The sequence below is a fragment of the Urocampus carinirostris genome, chromosome 11 (genome assembly GCF_059441175.1).
Source record: "Urocampus carinirostris isolate Australia breed hairy pipefish chromosome 11, RoL_Ucar_1.0, whole genome shotgun sequence".
NCBI classification, from domain to species: Eukaryota; Metazoa; Chordata; class Actinopteri; order Syngnathiformes; family Syngnathidae; genus Urocampus; species Urocampus carinirostris.
In genome coordinates, this window is record NC_142359.1 from 20,533,930 (window position 1) to 20,555,503 (window position 21,574).

The 21,574-nt window shown below is 41.0% G+C and overlaps 1 protein-coding gene and 1 pseudogene across 1 annotated transcript; one reads left to right on the forward strand and one right to left on the reverse strand.

Annotated features, from left to right (window-relative positions):
- Positions 1–1,628: 1,628 nt before the first annotated feature.
- Positions 1,629–21,542, forward strand: LOC148356734 (cystine/glutamate transporter). Its single transcript, XM_088347090.1, has 12 exons — positions 1,629–1,923; positions 6,672–6,798; positions 6,864–6,979; positions 9,343–9,468; positions 10,592–10,691; positions 12,538–12,582; positions 12,652–12,775; positions 12,864–12,967; positions 16,167–16,263; positions 16,335–16,484; positions 16,539–16,716; positions 21,101–21,542. Exons 1-12 carry the CDS (start codon positions 1,650–1,652, stop codon positions 21,163–21,165), a joined length of 1,506 nt encoding a protein of 501 aa, XP_088203216.1. The 5' UTR covers positions 1,629–1,649; the 3' UTR covers positions 21,166–21,542.
- LOC148356735 (U2 spliceosomal RNA) lies at positions 12,437–12,570 on the reverse strand (annotated as a pseudogene).
- Positions 21,543–21,574: the final 32 nt, after the last annotated feature.

Below are 21,574 nucleotides of genomic sequence, written 5' to 3' on the forward strand. Positions count from 1 at the left end.
CGTTGCATGTTGTGCTAAAATGCTAATTCCCCTTATAGTGTTGAAAGCCAGCAGAGGAGCTAACCACGTGTTGTGTGTAACTCATTAATTTCCTTGAGAAAGGGCTTTCTTCCTGCCACTCTTCCATAAAGGGCAGATAAAAGCAGACTAATTATTGTTTTATGTACATATTGTCCCACATCAGTTGTTTATGCAGGTCATTCAATGTGAACATGGGCTTTTGTCTGGGCCAAAAGTTTGAAGGGATGGCCAGGTCTTGGTAGGTTCGCAGTGGTTTTCTGCTCTCTCCATCTTGATATAATTCCTCGTACAGTGCTCTGGAAGATGTGAAAATATTTTAAAATCTTCTTATATCCCATTCCTGCTTTTAACCTTTCCAAAACTTTATTCCAGACCTGCCTACTGTGTACTTCGGTCCTAATAATGGTGTGTGTTCTTCAGTGTATCATACCTGTCAACCTCAATGGCTTCATCCCCTTACAAACTGTCATATTTTCCCTTACAAAATACAAAATAATCTTACACCATATTTTTTTTGAATAATGCATTATGGGAAATCCCCAGGCGGCAGACACATGCGCACAGTAGCATCAAAACGCTCGCTTCGTTTGCAACGAAAAAAACGATACCACGGCGAACTCGTTAGACTTGATTGATTTGCCATTTCGTGATAGTCGGTGTTTACCGGATAGTTCCCATAATTGACAAATTTGCGTTTTATCCATACCGATTTTCTTGTACATCGTACACATCTTAAAATGCATAATAAACGTACTTTGTTCGGCAAAAACGTACAGGTTGACAGGTATGGTGCATCGTTGAGCAGACATCTGAACCCAAAACAGAGCAGGTGCATTTAAACCGAGGAGCAATGATGCACAGATGCACTTTGTCATCTGTTAGTCATCTAGTTCAACAGTGGATCATTCTGCAGTCATTAGAGAACTTCTGGAGTCAGTTTGGCTGAACTGAGAGAACAGGGGGCCAATATTTTTGCAACACTTACTTTTCAGGGTTTTTTTCGTTGCAAGGAACGCCAAAATGTTGTAATTTTGTAGTTCCACTTCATGATTGTGTTTCACGTGTTGTTGATTCTTAGAAAATATTTTCAGTTTTTTAAGCTTTAGGTTTGAAGCCTGAAATCTTGCTATATGACAAATAGTTCTTTTGGGGGCAATACTTTTGCTAGGCACTCTATTCTGGGGCCTTTTTCTTTTTAGGTGATTCGTTCATTTTATGATGTGACGTTTTGTTGCAACATGATTGAAAAGAAAAAAATGAATGACAAAATATAAAATATTACACCGATGTTTTATTGTGACATGAGACGTATTTTACAATCAGAATGTCCTTCTTGCACACTTTTGACAAAAGAAAATCAGAGTGGAATGCTGCACGAATGCCAGCAGGGAATCAACGGTCATATGCTGCTTTCCCCGTTTGTTCAGCTGCCTAACAACTTCTCTCCTCCTTCTTTTCCATGTCACACACAAAAGCAATCGAGTGTCCCAGCATTTAAACGGCTGTTTAGTTTTTTAGGCCATGGGGGCAATTGCCCCGCCTCCAATTCCCTTCCACTCTCTGGGCCAATCAATGTGCGAGAAAGTTAGGAGGCCCTGGGAGGACAGGGGAGGGTTTGCAAGTGTTTGATGATCTTCTCAGTGTTTGCTTCATTCCGTAAATGCTGTGGATCGTTAACCTGGAGTATGAGGGAGAAGCAGAAGAAGAAAGAGGAGGAGGAAGACCAGGACCAGGAGGTTCACCTGCGCCGAGAGATCGGCCTCGTGCCCGCCGTGTCCTTCATCATTGGCACTGTGGTGGGCAGTGGCATCTTCATCGCCCCCAAAGGGGTTCTGATGAACAGCGGGAGCATTGGCCTGTCATTGGTGGTGTGGACCTTGTGCGGGGTGCTCTCCTTGTTAGGTAGGTACACTCAAAAAGGGGCCACATTTTTTTCCAAGGGGCACTTTATAAGTGGACTGGTAGCCCATTAAGTAGGGCGATACTGAAAATGTTGGTATCGATATGTAAAAATACAGTAGTGTTCTTCAATACCGATCCGATACTAAAAAGTCATGTAGGTGGCTCTGCTGTGTTATGCAAGCTGGCAATGTCATCTGGTTTGGGCAGAGAACAGTCAATTATCTTTTAAGCTGTTTTGATTACTCTGTGTATGTTTCCCTTGATGTGTGTAACAAAAATTTCTTTCAGGTGTAACAACATGGTTTCCTTTTGAACATCAACGATTTTTACGTAATCTTAGAAAAATTTCAGCATTCAACTATTTTTTTTTCATTTTTGTTGGAAAAAAACTAAACTAATGTAGTAAATATGGGTGGTAAATAAATTATTCTAACAAACAATTTATTGACCAATTGAATTAAAAAGTTTATATTTTTCTGAACTCGTCTCACCTTTTTGGAGCACCACATTCGTTTTTAGATCATTATGTCAGGAAAACGGATGAAAAACCTTGTTTAGTTATTCTGAAGTGTGTCTACACACACTTTCGGTGAATTCTTTTCACAGTTTTTATAGTTCCATATACTTTAATCAAGACACACACACACTTTTGGATCAATGGACTTTTCTTTTACCAATCATCTACTGAATATGCTTGAATAGAACACAAAACAATAATAAGAAAATCTAACAAAACAAAACTAGAAGTTGAGAACGTAAACTGACACCATTTGGATAGACAACAACGTTGGCTTGATTATTACGTTATTGTTTTTTGATAGAGTTCCCATTTTACCTCACACCTATACCAATACCTAGCTACAACGAGATGTTCTCCGAAGTTCTGCGTCGATGAAGATGACGGCCCAGTCTTAATGTCCTCGGTTGTAGAGCAATGAGGAATCCTGGTAGGCTTGAGAGCCGGTTGGGACGAGGACCACAGGATGCAGAGTGTTGAAGGAGAGGTTGACTGCTGGTGGCTTGAGGCTTCTATGTGGTCACTGGCATTGTCCCACTGGGTTAGCTGCTAGCGATGATGAAGATTTTTTAAATATCCAACACAGCTGTCATTTTACACCGGTCCAAATATACAACATGGATAGACATTTTAATCGTATCACTCAGTGTTTTTCAACCCTTTTTGAACCAAGGTACACTTTTATTTATAAAAAAGTTCCGAGGCACACCGTCCGTTGAAAATGTTTGAAAATGAAGTCATGTCAAATATTTCACTGTACTACCGCATAAGCAGATAATTGCTATATAAGAAGAAGTAAATAATACTTAAAATAAAAAAGAATGATGCGCTTTATGTTTTAATTTTTTGCAATCTTAAACCGCTTTGTTAAACAAATTAAGTTATTAAATGTACTGTGCTACCTCAAGAGCAGATAATTAGTACATAAAACGTATATAAAAATCGAATGCCACCAACTGATATGGATGACTATTACAGTTCCTCGTCTGAAGATAGCAAAAATACTGAATAGCGGCTTGATTTTTTGGAAAGATTGAATTGGGCAAATTCTAGCGGCACACAAGACAAGGTCTCTCCGGCACACGAGTGTGCCCCTGCACACTGGTTGAAAAACACTGGTATAACTGACCAATTTATCTTCCACTATTCTACATGTGTTTCGTTATATCATTCTTTACATATTCTTAATAATAATAAAAAAAAATAAAAAATGAAAATAAAAATCAGGGACAATTATTATCAGTGTAACTAAAATATTCATTGATAACACTTTAAACTTAAATTTGTCAATAAAGATATTTTGGGGGAGGAAAAAATGAGTTGGCATTTCTTTTTCGTAAACCAAACCACAATATCAACTATTGATGCTTGTATTTTAAATTTCAAACAGATTATTTAACAGGGACAGAAAATACAAACCTTTGTAACTGGGACTTGGAAACATGTTATTCATGAGCCTTGTGAAGTGATCGGCAACTGTTGGAGGTATGTTGTGCTCTGCGATGAAATGGCAAAACATCACTTCTGCAGCTGCAAAATCCCCCCCCCCTCGCGTGAACGCGCATTCTGCTGTGCTTCCGACAATAGCTTTATTGTTTTAATAAGCTTATTATACAGAATACGACCCACAGGAAACAGAATCAGGATACGGGTAGGTGGGACAGGAGACCGGAGCTTAGATCGGGGATCGATACAGGAAACAGAATCAGGACACGGGTAGCCGGGACAGGAGAACGGAGCTTGGATCGGGGATCGATACAGGAAACAGAATCAGCACATGGGTAACCGGGACAGGAGAACCGAGCTTGGATCTGGGATCGATACAGGAAACAGTTTGGGATCAAGACGGGAGCCAGAGTCAAAAATGCTTGCCTTGCATGCGCTGAGGTTTGCAGATGGACTGACATTAACACTGTAAAAATACATGTCTTTCAAAACAAAAGTTGAGAGAGTAAAACTAAAAAAAAGTAACAATGTGACAGAAAACACAAATACTGTATAAGAATGTCAACAGGCCGACTAAAATACCTTCCATTGCATTTGAAAATGAAATGATACAATAAACGTTTGAGAAGTTTGTCAATGCTAAAGCAGTCGACTTACCTGAACATTTCGGTGGGCCGAATATTTTAAGATGTCTCATCTCATTAGCTGCACCGCTTATCCCAAGTAGGGTCGTGGGGGTGCTGGAGCCCATCCCAGCAATCATCGGGCAGTGGGCAGGGGACACCCTGAACTAGTTGCCAGCCAATCGCAGTATTTTAAGATGTATCACTTAGAAAGGAAGCATACATAATATTTATCCTTAAAAGCTCAATCTTACTAGCTAAACAAAAGGTACATACTATCCATCCATCCATTATCTGCTCCTCTTATCCTCAGTCAGGTGGCGGGGGTGCTGGAGCCCATCTGAGCTATTTTCGGGCAGTGGGCAGGGGTCACTCTGAACTGGTTGCCAGCCAGTCGCAAGGCACACAGAGACAGACAACTCACTTTCTCATTCAAACCTAGGGACAATTTGGACCGGGCCATTAACCTGACATGCATAGGGAGAACATGCAAACTCCGCACAGGAAAGTTTGATCCCATGACCTCAGAACTGTGCCACACACGCGCTAACCATTGCGCTGTCGTGCTGCCAGGTGCATACTGGCTTCATCTAAATAAAGTCCCTCTTTTTAAACACGTGGGAAGATGCTTCTTTGAGTTTTTTTCGTTGGTTCGAATTTGAAAGTTTTAATGTTTGTATAATCTTCATCTGCATCCTGCTAGAATCATTTTTATCGTGGTGGTTAAGACTATAAGATTGTTTTCATTTGCAGATGAGAATTATCGACACATGATAGGTTTCTTGTTTAAATAATTTTGTGAAGTTTATGTGTATTGAAGGCGAAAGGACATTCCGATGTTGTTGCGTGTTCTTTTCCTGGACCGGACCGTGTATTCTGACTTTGAAAAAATAGAACTGGAGAGAAGCAATGCAGTTGAGCAAATTTATTAGAGGGTTTCAAAAGAGGAGAAAATCAGAGTGCACTCTGGTCCAGTCGATGGGAAGCACGTCTCCCACCAAAAAGCATCAAAATTTGTTAACCACAGTTTAAATAGGAAAGGGGTGTGGATTTGCAGAATGCAACATGAAACCTAGACAGTTAAAGAAAGGTATTCAAAAGCCCTTTGTTAAAACTGGTCGCAGCTGTATTTTGAAGGTTGTATGATAAGATTAGGGCTGACTCATCGGAAAACCATTAATGGGAAAGTACTGATATGAAAGGATACAGAAAGTAAATACTTCATTCAGATATTTGGATGTGCATAAGTGCATTTTTAACAACTAAATGTGTAATAATATTATTGAAGTAATGCTGTGATGATTAAAATAATAAACTTATTTAAGCTGGGAATACTATATATGTTATGGTGACAACATACTCAGTGACCTATTTTAATAATCTAACAGTATAATCTCATCTAAAAACCTTTAACAGTATGAAAATAAAACACTTCTACTACAACATATGTAGCAGAGCTAAAGTCAAGAGAGTCAAACCAAAAAATCAGCAATGAAAATGGACTAGCCCTATTGGCTTTGATGCCAGAGTGACAAGGGATTTAAAGATTTTTGTTCAGGAACAGCAACATGTTTACATTTCTGGTTGTAGCTCCTTGCTTTTTGAACTGTGAACTCCTTTCATGTGTTTATGTAAATTTGCCACAGTAGCAGAACACTTTACCACATAAATGACACCCGGCAAGTGTGCCTGTCATGCAAACATGTATGAACTAAGAGAGTGCCTGAAGGCGCCGGATGAGAAAGAGTCCTGCCTATCCCCATGTAGAAGCGTCTCTTTGAGGAAATTCTTTGTTTATTTTACATTATGTGCCTCTTGTTTTATTTTTATTGTGCGGTAATCGAATTTTAAAATGTATTTGTTTCATGTTCTGCTGCTTTTTTATGATTTATTAAAAAAATACATCTGAATTTTGCAGTGCTTGGAACGGATTAGTGCATTTACATTTCAATGGCGTCTCTACTTACAAATATGTTACAAAGTCACTCCCAGAACAATGTAGATTACTAAGTAGAGTCACCACTGTACAAGGCTTTTAATTTTTTGCGGGTCCAATATGGCTCTTTCAGCATTTGGGATTGCCGACCAATGACTCTAAGGGAGCTGACATGATTGTAAAAACTTCTAAGACGATGCACCTATAATGATGTGCATGTCATTAGGAGCGCTGTGCTATGCTGAACTGGGCACCACTTTCACCAAATCGGGGGGCCACTACACTTATCTGATGGAGACCCTGGGGCCACTCAGTGCCTTTTTACGCCTCTGGACTGAATTCCTCTTCATCAGGTGGGTCTTTTTTCGATTGGAAGAGGATTCTATATTTGTAAAATCATCATGATAAATGTCTGCAGGCCAGCCGTGACCTCCTACGTCTCACTAGCTTTCGGCCGATATGTGGTGGAGCCCTTTTTTTCCCCGTGCGAAGCCCCCACCGCCCTCATCCGACTCGTCAGCCTGCTGGGAGTGAGTAGGTACCTCCGGTTTTCTCCCCTCCTGCCACAATGCATCACTGTTATAGCGATTCAAAAAGACATTTTTTTTTCAACTGAGCACAATTATGCAAAAATGTTGCAAAGTATTCTGAGATATTCAGTTTAAAAATTGACCGATTTGGCTTATACCCTCTGGATCTGTGATGTATTTGAAAGAACCAATCATTCCAACATGGTGAATCCTGTTAACACAATATGTGAGGCACCTCTGAAACAGATTGTAGTGAATGTCGATCGCATATTGCTCATCTGTCTTGGAGAAATTGGATTTTTGTTCACCCTGTCATTGGGGGCCTTGTGACTAGAGGTAAGATCGGGCCCAAAAAAAGCACCCGAGCCCGACGCAGGCCCGAGGGGTATTAAACCCGACCCGGACCGAGCCCGACTAATTAACTAGATTTGCTGGCCCGGCCCGAGGGGGCCCGAAATTACATATTTTATTTATAAGGAGGGGTGATTTATGATAACAAATTAAACTCTGCCTTTTGTTACAACATCTAGGCCTAAGTTAAATAAAACTGTATAAACATTTACATCATTTTTTGAGGTAGCGAAAACATTTAAGGGCGTCCGTCATTTTGACGACTTGATCATTGGGCCATAATCCACAGCAGCAGTAGTAGTACGTCCTTAAGATTTTAGCGCGGCACTATCATTGAGGGGGTGTTGACGTGTTGTGCCCTTTTCCGACTCCTATGCAAATCCCCCCCCCCCCTGATCGTATTCTATATAAAACGCTTATTAAAACAATAAAGCGAGCTAATTATAATAATTGGGAGATCCTAGTCTATATAACGCGTTTATTTAAACAATAAAGCGTGATTTTATTCTGCAAATTGCGTTTTTTAACGCGGATGAAAATGTCACCAACGTCAATGTACACTTCCGACAAAAGCGATCGTATTCTATATAAAACGCTTATTAAAACTCTTACCAGAGTGCGTTTTCCTCGTCAGTTCTCCTCTCTTGAGTTTATCCTTAACTTCTTGTTGGTCCGACTCCATATCGGGGATACCAGGCCAAAATCACGCAAATTTGCGGAGGGGAAGATTATTAAGAGGACAGCATTCACGTCACGTCACGTGCACAGAGCATGCTCTGGCTCCGTTAAAAGCAATTACAGCTCCTTCTCCGTTTTATCCAAATTATTTATTTTATAACAAGTATTCCTTGGTCTAGTATCCATACATAGTTTAAGTATATATTTTTAATGAACATATATTTATAATTATTAATTAATTAAAAAAAAAAAAAAAAAAAAAAAAAAAAAAAAAAAGCAGGACCGAACCCGACCCGACCCGACCGTATGACTGACATTTCAGGCCCGACCCGGCCCGAAATTGCCTCGGGTTCGGGTTCGGGTTCGGGCTCGGGCCATGAATCTTAGCTCTACTTGTGACTGTTTTGTCCAAGTTGCGTGCTTCGACCTCTGCGTTGGGTAAATTTACCTGCAGCTGTGACAGCCTTCGTCTCCTTCTAGGTAGGCAATTCTGTCTTTTTGCTTGTGTTTTTTGCCAGATGTGTTGCAGTTGGTAAGATATAGTCCAGCTGGCTTATCGATGGTGTACGGCTGCCGAAAGCTTACATTTTTATTTGCTCCAGGTTAGCCACCGCTAGCAGCCGACTATCCTGCCGTGTCCATGAGTTTATTGCTGGTTGGGTTTGTGTTTGTTGCCGTAGCTGTTTTTCGTTGTTGCTCCCCTGTTAGCATGGCTTCCCACTGCATGTTTTTGGTCAACCAGCCTCTTGTATTTTTGCAGATTGTTCTCTGATAGATACAGACCAGCCAGCTAAACTGCCGTGTCCATTAGTTTATTCCCAGCTTGGTCCATGTACGTTGCCTTTCTTCGTTGTTGATTTCCGGTTATCTTGGCTGCTTACTGCATGTTTTCAGTCAGCCAGCCTGCCGTTTTTTTCTGCCTCCTCTGTGGCCATTGTTCATTGATTATCCCAGTTAGCCCCCGTTAGCTCTGCATGTGTTATTTTTGCCAGTTAGCCCCTTTTAGGTTTTTCGCCATTACTCCATCTGCCTGCGACACAATGCCTACGCAAACTCCACAAAAACTACCAAAACCGTGCTTAGAATACTTGCAACTCTTTGACCAATCAACACGTAAAACAATATGGCGACTGGCTTGCTAGGGTTCTGGTGTTTCTCAAATGACATCACATCTCAGGATGACAAAAAATGCTGTCTTCTAAATGCATTATGTTGGAAAATGATTGAACATACAGATGACGTATATATAGATTTTTTGCAAAAATAATTAACTGTTTTCCCACATTTTGCATATTTTAGAATTATACCTTTAAGCACTCATGGTTTTTGTGCCTGCAGCCTTAGTGATTTTCATCAACTGCTGGAGCGTCACCATGGCCTCTCGTACCCAAGTCACCTTGACCTTCATCAAGACCTTCGCCCTGGTCCTAATTATCGTACCAGGCGTCATGGCACTGGCCAAAGGTGCGCAGCCAAAAAGAGGACAGGGGTTAGGGATGGGGTCTCAAAGTTTTCTCGGGGGTCAGCGGAGATTGAGTCTGTGTAAGGTTGGGCCGCATTTCAAAATAAGCTCTAAAAATTCAATCAATTCAATCAAATAATAAATAAAACAATACAGCAGAATTTCAAAATAAGCTCTAAAAATAAAAATACAGCAGATAGGATTTTTTTTTAACTACAAAAATTGAATTTTTCAAATTCAGAGTCCAATATGTGTCTTTATAGGTGGGGTGCAATATTTGAGATATCCTTAAAAAAGTTGAAGTTAAATATTTTCTCTATTAGGTATAGTATGTGTTGTGTTGTGTTGAAATACTCCTTATGCTTTATTTTCCACCACGTCTATCTGCTTTTATCTTACTTTCTAGCAGAGCTGTTTCGTGCGGAAGACAATAGGAAGCGGGAATCGGTGGTGGAGGGGATTGCTCGAAAGTGAAATCATACTTGTCTCAGTGTTTTTTTTTGTTTCCATTTGCTGATGTAGCATAAAAATGGTGAAAGTAAGAACGAGGCCTTCTTCAAGTACAATCCGAACGCCAAGCCAAACCCCAAGAAAGAAAAAGAGTTAATTTGAGCGCATGTAAGAAATGCACGTGCTCGCACGCGCATCCTAAACAAGCTGACAGAGGCTTTAATGATGACTTGAGCTGTAAAATAGTTCCATATTCCGTACAACTCCCTCAATATTTAATTCTCTGAAAAGAAACTATTCCGAACTTGGCTTCATTCAACATAACTTAATGTAAAATTTAACTCTTATAACGTATGACGACAGAATCAAATAGAGCCAAGTGTTTTTTTTTTCATAACCACAGCCATAACAAAAAAAAAATAGTACACTCAGCTCAAAGGCAGAAACTCACAGAAAGTTACATGCGATGTGCACCCAGTGGCCTTTAATCTTCAGTTCAACCTTGATGACAATCTCTTCAGCTGGGGGAGCACCAATGTTAAACTCTTACATTATCCTTACAAACTGAGGCGGGGGCCCCAAAATATCTTCCTGTGTGCCGTAACTGGCCCCCTGGCTGTGTGTTTGAGACCCCTGAGCTAAGGGATTTTTGTATTGTGGTCTGGTTGCCTTAAGGGAAATCTGAGAACTTCCAGAACGGGTTCGAGCTGGAGGCGTTGACGCTGGACAGGCTGCCGCTGGCCTTTTACAACGGACTATATGCATATGGAGGATGGTGAGTGCACCGGCAGCCATTAATATTTGTAACCCGACATCGAGAATTGTACTGATTACTTTATTTGCATCCCTAATCTTGTCCAATCCAAGTTTGAGGTTTTAAAAAACTACAAATCGCCAGCTTACCGAAGCACAGTACTAATGACATTAGTGAAAAATAGCTAACAGCTCACGTGTAAACCATGGTAAACTGTTGGAAAAGGCTTTATTGTGTTTTCATAGGCACGATTTCGCAATGCCTGGTTGCCTTTAGTACACTGAATACAATTTTAGCTGTACTAAGTGGCGAACCCGTGCGACACCGATGGCATTTTGGAGGAAAACAGCGCGACGCCAATGACATTGAGTACCAAACATGTTTAATAATATTGACACTCGGTTGTCAAATTCCTCAAGTGTGCAAAGGACGCAGGAAAACAGCAAGATGCCCTTTTCTACAGCGCATGCGCTCTAAATACAAAATACCACAGTGACGGCTAAAAATATTTATGATGCCCTTATAGAAGATAAATTAGTCTCTGTTTTTTCCAACATTGTTCACATAATACCTAACAGGACCAAAACAGAAGGTTTGACAGTAGTTTATTAACAGCGCCCTCAAAATGTTTTAACTTTTAAACCCGAAGATCAAGTCCTCAATTTATACATTTGAATCGAACTCTTTGAACTCATGCTGAATGAGGCAAATTAAGAAAGCTCGAGAAGGAGTCGCACATTAGGTAATCCCCCTTCCAAGCTGCAATTGATGCTGCAAGGGTATCAACAGACAATACACAGTCAACATCAAATACATCCATCTATCCATCCATTATCTGAACACTTATATGCACTAGGGTTGCGGGCGTGCTGGAGCCCATCCCAGCTATCTTCGGGCAGTAGGCAGGGGACACCCTGAACTGGTTGCCAACCAGTCGCATACAGACAAGTCACTCGCTCATTCACACCTAGGGACAATTTGGACTGGCCGATTAACCCGATATCCATGTTTTTGGAATGTGAGAGGAAACCGGAATGCCCGGAAGAAACTCACGCAAGCACGGGGAGAACATTCAAACTTCACAAAGCAAGGTTTGATCCCATGACCCCAGAACTGTGCCGCACACGCTAACCACCGTGGTTCCGTGCTACCCAAATACAGTATAAGTGATATCTAAAATCATGAAAAAAATGTATTTAAGTCCTGTAGTGCAACAGGTAAGAGGTGATGGCCAGAGTGAGAAGAGTCATTTGTAATGTTAATGGATCTGCTGTGGTATCGCAAGCCAGCAATGTCCTCCAAACTGGGCAGAGAGCAGCCAATGATATTCCTCAATAATCAAAAGAATGTAGTCCTCATTTTTACCTACAAATAGCTGAATCTGCTGAAAATAACCAATGTTCTTATGTTTTCCACATAATGAAAAGAGGTATAAACATGAGTGTAATGAAAGACGAGTCACTGGGTTGTTGTAATCCCAAAAATAATATGAGATTTTATAATGCTTCCAATCTACTACCACAGTTCCCTTTTTAGAAAATGCATGCCATTAAAAGATTTTATGAGCATAAAAAAAAGAATAAGGTATTTTTTCAAACTGCTGTGGGGGGGATTTTGTAAGGTTTATTGTTCTATATTCTTTATCAATCATCCATTATCCGTTATCGGTCAAATCATAATACGCTATAAAGCCAAGGGGCCGAGACGCTTGCTCTCAGCCAAGAGGCTGAGTCAAGGTCCTAGCCACAGAGCCAAGCAGCGATCAGTGCGAATGCACCGTTCCCGGAGGTACTGCAATACTGGGCCGATGCGTGGAGTGGACAGAGCAAGCTCTTATTGCATCTCCTGAGTATATCCATTCTTTTAGGTTTTATCTAAACATGATCACAGAAGAAGTCATCAACCCCAACAGGTATTTCCCCCCGTGCACGTCATCGTGCTTTTGAGCAAGCCATCGAAACGTTTACCGATGTCATTTTAGAACCATCCCGTTGGCCATCACGTGCTCTATGGTGACGGTGACGGCGCTCTACGTTCTGGTCAACGTGTCCTATTACACAGTGATGACGTCTGAGGAGCTCCTGATGTCCGAAGCTGTGGCTGTGGTCAGCAAGACAACACATGATTGATAGTCAAAGAAAAGCAGTGTATAAGCTGTAACATTTTAAATACGTCTGAGTTTCGCCACTGCAGACATTCGCCAACCGTGCGCTCCAGGGCGTATCGACCGTCATTCCTCTCCTTGTGGCGTTGTCCTGCCTGGGAGCTCTCAATGGTGGTATCTTCGCTGCACCCAGGTGAGCATTGTGGTTTATAAAGTGGATTTATTTGTATAGAGCACTGGTTCTCAACGTGTCTGACTTCAGGACCCAGCATTACACCTCAATGACAAGCTGCGACCCAAATCGAGAAATAATTTACACTTCTCAAATATGTACTCGCATAGAAGCCTACATCGCATACAAGCGATGTCACGAAACGGACCGGGAAGCAGGAAGTCGGAACTCATATGCGTAGACGATCTGTCACTTTAATTAGGAAAGAAAAGTTGTCCAACACACAAACGGACCAAAAACAAAACAAAACAGGTTCAAAGGCAATCAAAATTACAAACTAGGCATTACTCAGATCAAACGGGCATGAACAGGGTTTCAACGAGGGTTAAACAATGGTCTGGCAACGGGCAGTCCCAAAAGGAGCGTTTAAGTACTCCACAAGCAATCAGTCCAATGCGTCTCAGCCGGTGTCAAGGGGCGGGGCCAGCTGGGCGCTATGACAACCGTGCAGGACAAGACAAGCGACCTCCTAGAACTGCTTTAAAATAGCCACACACTCAAAGAAGTTCAAAAAATTGATAAAGTGTGTACCTAAATATTGATAATTATTTAATTATGTTTATAAAGATCAATATTATGGTAATTGGCTAAAAATAATAACCTGTTTACTGTAGCTTACCTTACAGCAGTGCTACGATGGCAGTCAATTGTATACAATTTTCGTATTTTGTAATCTTTTCCTTCACTTCTCCTTCTTATTATCACTAACCTTGCAAGGACCTATTAGTATGCAAAGACAAAGGAAAGCAAACCAACAAAATTACAATAAAATGAGAAGTTCTCCCTCTTAACACCGAACAGGTAGAATAGAACGAACAGGGCATTATCGCCATCTACTGTTAAAGACTGCAATCGAGCCTCTGTCTTTCTTCTTCTTAGCATCATTTTGCCGAGGAAAAGGTCGATATCATTTTAGAACCATCCCGTTCTAAACAGGTCTGAAAACAGCACTGAAAACAGGTCAGCGACCCACGTTTAGGTCCTGACCCACTAGTTGAGAAACACTGGTATAGAGTCTATTCAGGGGTGTCAAACATACGACTCGCAGGCTAGATCAGGCCTGCCAACGGATTTAATCAGGCCCGCTGTTAGATCGGTGGGTTGGACTTAAATGCGGACACATGAACAGAGTTAACAGCTTTATTGATTGGTAAAGGGATATAACAAAAAGCGCTCCGTATCGGGAGGAAGGAATTAAATGGGCAAAACAAACACTGTCTAGAACAGGGGTGTCAAAGTCATTTGAACTCAGGGGCCACACGATAGAATAAACATTCTGTCGGGGGCCGGACTAGTAGATTCAAGAGAAAGAAAAAGAGAGATAACGAAATAAGAGAAAGAGGTAGGGAAAAGGAGAGAGGGCGGGACAAAGAAAGAAAAAGAGAGAGAGGGAGAGAGCGTGAGTAACAAAGGATAAAAAGTTGTGAGAGAGGGGGGAAAAGAAAGGGAGAGGAAGAAAGAAATCCAAAGAGAAATAGAAAGACAGAAAGACAGAAAAAGAGAAAAGAGAAAAGAGAAAACAAAGCGCGAAGGGTAGGAAGAGAGAAAGAAAAAAGAGAGAAAAGGAAAAAAGAGCAAAATAAGTTAAAAAGACACAGAGAGAGAAAGAGACAAAGAGCAACAAAGGAAGAGAAAATTAGTGACACAGAGAGTGAAAGAGACAGAAAGTGGGAGAAAAGGTGTGGAAGAGAGAGAGAGAGAAAGAGAGAGCAAGACAGAGACAGAGACAGAGAGAGAGAGGAAAAGAGAGAGAGAGAAAGAAATTCAAGTACAGTGTCTTTGTTGGAGGCACCTAGCTTTGGCAACATCAAGTGGACATATTTCAACCTGCAGCTTGTTTTTCTCTTGTGCTTCTCTGAGTGTTGTCTCGCGGGCCGGATTCAATCCCTTAGCGGGCCTGACCTGGCCCGCGGGCCGCCTCTTTGACACCTGTGGTCTAGAAGGACCTGGCTTGAAAGATATAAGAAGTCCTTCTGGGGCCAGCAGGGGGGTAAGAAGAGCAACAATCCGACAGAAAAGCTTCCTACCTCTCTTTGTTGTATCTGATGATGAATCAGACTTTAAAGGACATGAGAAAACTACATTGTATATTTTTTGTTGGTATCGTGTTTATCGTTGTCAATAAATGATTTGAATCATGGCTTCATGTATTCAACAACATTTTCCATTTTTACTGCTTAGTTTGAGCTTAGAAATAGTCAAACAACATTTTTACAGATTTTAAAATAAATAAATCAGGGGTGTGTGTTATATACAAATACATTTGGTATTTCCTCCGCACCTTTCTCACCTTTTTAAGCCCTGACCCATTTTATGCCTTAAAGATGCATTTACCCAACTTTTAAAATAAACATATTGTAAAACACATTCAATGCCAATCATTATTTTTTTGTTTTTTTGTTTTTGAAAAAAAAAATTGTGCTTAGACAAGCTCCCTTGTTATGTCAGGACCAGAACGGAAACAGGACTCAATTGCGAGACGTTTACCACAAGTTTTTATTGAAAAATAGAGGAAGGGCTGCGCCAACGATTCGGTGTTCACTGGACGCGGGAAGCAAGTCGCTCTCGGACTGGAACTTTCATAGCGAGCGATGGCGGCTTCAGGAACGCAAAAAATGGTAGACGGGACTGGGAGAGCAAGGCGTGGTCGGGAACGAGTCGTAAGCCAGGAGAGTAGACATAGTCGGGGACAAAAAGAGGTCGTAAGCCGGGACGGGAGAACAGACGTGGTCACGAGCAAAACAGGTCGTAGCCGGAGACAGACAGGAGCAAAAACGGTACAGGTGGGAGTCAGGGTCGAAAAAGGCTTGCCTATTCACTGAGGTTTGCAGACGGACTGACAACAGGACTGGGTTCAAATAGTGACAGGGAGCCAATCACAACCTGCGGCGGTTGGCGCCAAATGAACGGGCACAGCTGAGTCACATCAGTAATCATGACATGATATGCGTGATTATAATTCGTAGGGAGGAATTCATATATAGACCTAATAATCAAGCTTTGTACTGAAAAATAAAGCTAAATATTGGGCGTTGACATTTTTTGGACTGATCTGTCCCACTTGAGAACATAAAGTCTGGATCAAGCCCCTGAGCTAACGATTGAGATGGATTCATGCAACAAAAGGCTTTTGCTTTGCTGAATGGTTTCCTTGTGTCAGGATGCTGTTTGTAGCGGCTCGAGAGGGTCAATGGCCCCAAATCTTTTCCATGATTCATATCCGCAGACACACGCCGCTGCCGGCGGTTTTGCTCATGGTAAATCTCGAAATCATTACAAAGTCAGCAGAAGCAGCCGGATGTGACGTGTGCTGTTAAACCCTATTCAGTATCCGCTGATGGTCTTCATGCTGGTCACCAAAGACATCCAGCAACTACTAAGCCTGGCCTCCTTTGCACGCTGGTTCTTTATCGCCTTGGCAACGCTGGGGATGCTCGTGCACCGCTACCGTTTCCCGGAGCTTCCCAGGCCTTTCAAGGTTAGCTTTATTTTCGTCTCTCCACATTTAGACTCAACTCCATCGTGTTTGCAGGTGCCCGTGATCGTTGCTGTCATTTTCACCACCGTGTGCTTTTTCATCGTGGGCTTGTCGCTGTACTCGGACCCCCGGAACACGGGCCTTAGCTTTGTTTTGACGTTGACCGGCATCCCAGTGTATTACGCATCCAGGCAATACTCCAAGCTACCGCCCAGATGGAGACGCGCGTTCAGTAAGTCACATCTGACAATCAACTGTTCACCTTATCAAAAAAAAAACAATATATACTTTACTCGCATATAAGGGACTCCCTAAAACTGCTTAATAGCCGCATACGAAAAGAAATTCAAAATATTAATGAAATATCTACTTAAACATCAATAATGACTTAATTATGGGGTTAATAAAGATTAATATACCGGTAAAAAGCTAAAAATGCAGCATTTTACTATACCTTCCAGCAGCACTTCAAGTGGCAGACAGCATTTTCCTATTTCATAACAGTTTCCTTCTTCGAGTTGATTGTTGTTGTCATTGTTTTCCACTTTTGCCTCCCCTTATCACTAACTTTCTTGGAATCCATTATGGGCAGAAAAAAAACAAATAAAACCAACAAAACCACAATAAAATGAGATGTGTTCCCTCTCAATCGCACCGATTGACAGAACAGGATGAAGAGATTAAGCAAGGCTTTCTCACCATCTGTCACGAAACGGAACAGGACTGTCTTGAAACGGGTCGGGAAGCAGGAGAGTCGAACGGGCGAGTCGAAGAGTCGGAATGGCAGGCAGACGAATCGGGGTGGCAAGCAGACGAGTCGGACTCAGACGGGTCGGGCGGCAGGAAGTTGGAACTCATTTGCGTAAACGATCTGTCACTTTAATTGAGAAAGAAAAGTTGTCCAACACACAAACGGACCAAAAACAAAACAAAGCCGGCTAAAATTCAGGCAAAACTACAGACTAGGCATTTAACGGGATTAAACAGAACTTGCAGGAATCTCTCAGAATGTTACACCTAAGTGCAACAAAGTCCAACAAGCACAGCAAGAATAAACAGGTATCAAACAGGCATGAACAGGTCTTCAACAAGGATAAACAACGTTCTGGCAAAGGGCAGTTCCAAAAGACATGTTTAAGTACCCATAGGAGTAATCAAGAAATGCAGGTCAGCCGGTGTCAAGGGGCGGGGCCAGCTGGGTGCCATGACAACCGTGCAGGACATGACACCATCTACTGTTAAGAAGTCAAGTTATGTTTATTTGTGACGCCCTTAATAACAAAAAGTATCATAGAGCTGTACATACTACAGAGTATTATTACACCATCCACTGATCTAAAACCTTCAGGGAAAGGACAAATTCAATCCCTCAGCATGAGGAAACTAAGAAACTTTGTGAAGGGGCTGCACATGAGGTAATCCCCATTCCTGGATGACAAGACTGCACTTCTTCTTAGCATTATTTTGCCAAGGCAAAGCCAGCAACCCGCTAAAAATGGGTCCGCAAACCAACTTTTGGGTCCTGACCCACCAGTTGAGAAACACTGATCTAGGGGGTATCGCTAGTGGTATAAAGGAACCCTGGAAAATAAATATGCACATCTTGAACTAATCTGCCTAATTTGAGCTTATTTTAGCTTTATCAGTTGCACGTTCACTAAACCGGGATGAAAAATCCAGCTATTGTGATTTGTGATAAATGCGCGTTCACAGCATCTTCAAATACATCCCAGGATCAAACTTTGAATCAGTTGGTAGAACAGAAGTGTCGTGTATCGTTGTTTACAGTCGCTTAACGACAGCTTCTTATGGAGGTTAATGAAGATAAAGAAAATAGTTGAAAAAAGGGTTGCATGTGCAGTCTCTTGTGGAAAGAGCCTGGCTGACAATCGCATAACCAATTTATTGAAACTAAATGTTACTAATAGATGACATTAAAGTGAAATTAGTGGTGAAGTGGTTTTCTGTCATGCATGAGGCACTGGTATGATTCCCTGCCAATGCAGCAAAGACAAACGTTTCTTGTTAAGGTCTTTGATAACATGTTTATCCTGGATTGCCACGACTAACAAATTGACTACACGAATGACTAGATATGTTGACTTCATTATAAATTCAAGTCATCAGAGTTTAAAAATTGAAAATATTACAACACATCAAAAAAGTCCATGGAAATGCTACAAAACCCATTAAATCTTCCCACTATTGATAGAAGCCAAGACAAGTCATTTTTATTTGTATAGCCCTTAATCACAAAGAGTCTCAAAGGGGTGCACAGGTTATTATGCAGAATATTTTTCAGAATATTATTACATCATCCCCTGATCTGGAACCAACATGAGGGCAAGGAAAATCCTCAACATGAGGAAAATGGAGTGCCAGATGTACAGGTATCTCCAGGGGGAAGGTAGCAGTATAGGTAGAGAATAAATAACCATAGTATCCAAGCCACATTTAACCTGCTTTCAGCAAGTGACTAAAGACTATATTAAACCTAAATGACACATCCTGGCTTATTCCCTTACCTTGGTTTCGTCCAATACACCTGGGCTTAGAAATGAGAAAAACACACAATCGAAAACTTTAAAACATTAAAGGGACATGCTTATAGCGGTCGACCTTAATGAACAAAGATGCGCAAACGTTTAACAATTGCATCTTTTTAAGTTTGGTGAGGCGTTGCTTTGTTTTTGGATTATAAATCCTGTTTTTCTTCTGCAAAAATAAAACTTGTTTTTATCAATAACTACAATCTCTGTTGACATTTATCATAGAATGTCCACAAGGGCGCAGTAACTTACAGTGGCTTGCGAAACTATTTGGCCCCCATGAACTTTGTGACATTTTGCCACATTTCAGACTTGAAACAAAGATATAAAACTGTAATTTCTTGTGAGGCATCAACAATAAGTGGGACACAATCATGAAGTGGAACACACTTCATTGGATATTTTAAACTTTTTAACAAAAAAAAAACGAAAAGGTGGGTGTGCAAAATATTCATCCCCTTTACTTTCAGTGCAGCAAACTCTGACCAGAAGTTCGGTGAGGATCTCTGAATGATTCAATATTGATCTAAAGGACTAACGATGATAAATGGAATCCACCTGTGTGTAATCAAGTCTCTGTATAAATGCACCTGCATTGTGATAGTTTCAGATGTCTGTTTAAAACGCAGAGAGCATCATGAAGAACGAGGAACACACCAGGTAGGTCCAAGATACTGTTGTGGAGAGGTTTAAAGCTGGAATTGGATACGAAAAGATTACCCAAGCTTTAAACATCCCAAGGAGCACTGTGCAAGCCATAATGTTGAAATGGAAGGAGTATCAGACCACTGCAAGTCTACCAAGATCGGGCCGCCCCCCTAAACTTTCAGCTCATACAAGGAGAAAACTGATCAGAGATGCAGCCAAGAGGCCCATGATCACTCTGGATGAACTGCAGAGGTCTACAGCTGAGGTGGGAGAATCTGTCCATAGGACAACAATCAGTTGTATCCTGCACAAATCTGGCCTTTATGAAAGAGTGGCAAGAAGGAAGCCATTTCTTGAAGATAGCCATAGAATGAATCATTTAAGGTTTGCCACAAGCCACCTGGGAGACACACCAAACATGTGGAAGAAGGTGCTTTGGTCAGATGAGACCAAAATCGAACTTTCTGGCAACAATGCAAGACGTTTGGCGTAAAAGCAGCACAGCTCATCACTCTCAACACACCTTCCCCACAGTCAAACATGGTAGTGGCAGCATCATAGTTTGGGCCTGCTTTTCTTCAACAGGGACTGGGAAGATGGTTAAAACTGATGGGAAGATGAATGGAGCCAAATACAGGACCATTCTGGAAGAAAACCCGATGGAGTCTGCAAAATACCTTAGACTGGGATAGAGATTTGTCTTCCAACAAGACAATGATCCAAAACATAAAGCAACAATGGAATGGTTCACCAAAAAATATATCAAGGTGTTAGAATGGCCGAGTCTAATCCAGACCTCAATCCTATTAAGAATCTGTGGAAAGAACTAAAAACTGCAGTTCACAAACACTTTCCATCCAACCTCACTGAGCTCGAGCTGTTTTGCAAGGAGGAAAGGGCAAAAATATCAGTTTCTCGATGTGCAAAACTGATAGACATACCCCGAGCGACTTGCAGCTGTAATCGCAGCAAAAGGTGCTGCTACAGAGTATTAACTCAATGGGGCTGAATAATTTTGCACACCCACTTTTTCGTTTTTTATTTGTTAAAGAAGTTTAAAATATCCAATAAAGTGTGTCCCACTTATTGTTGATTCTTCACGAGAAATTAGTTTTATATATTGTTGTTTGAAGTCTGAAATGTGGCAAAAGGTCACAAAGTTCAAGGAGAAGCAAATCGTTTCACAAGCCACTGTAGCCATGGCAGAAATTCAAATTTTTCAAAAAAAATAACTCAGAACTAAGAAATGAACTAGTATACTTACATGGTCCAATTGTGTCCAACTAAAGTGTGAAAAAGATAGAAATAATTCTTCATAATACAATCTCAATTTATTTTTGTGGAAAAATCATGAACAATACGACAAAATTGTCTGTGATGTTACGTATGCGTCCTGTTTACTGCATCTTTCCTCTCCAGGTTACTGTAACAAGCAGCTGCAGATTCTTCTGGAAGTGGCCCGGCAAGAAGTGAAGACCTATTGAGGACCAACAACTTTTCCCCCTCCCCCTTAAATCCATAAATACAGTAGAGATTTTTTTCACTAAATAAAAAAAAAATCACCGTCCAAATATTTCTTTCCTCGTTAATCAAAGTGTTCAAATGTACTTGAGTGCAAAAACTGTTTAAAAGCACTAACATTTATTAATCCTTTTAAGAATAACAAGGACAGAAGAATTGACAATGTGCTTTGGACTTTAGAGCACAATCCTATAGCTAGTAACACGAAGTAGTGCTTTTTATGTTATTTTTAACATCTTATTGCTAAATGACGCAAACCGCATTCCAATCTCCAAATCTGGATCTGGCAACGTAACAAGGGAACCTCCAAATTAAATAACGAAATGTGCAAATAAAACAAAAATATACTTAAACCCAACAAAAGTGTCAGTG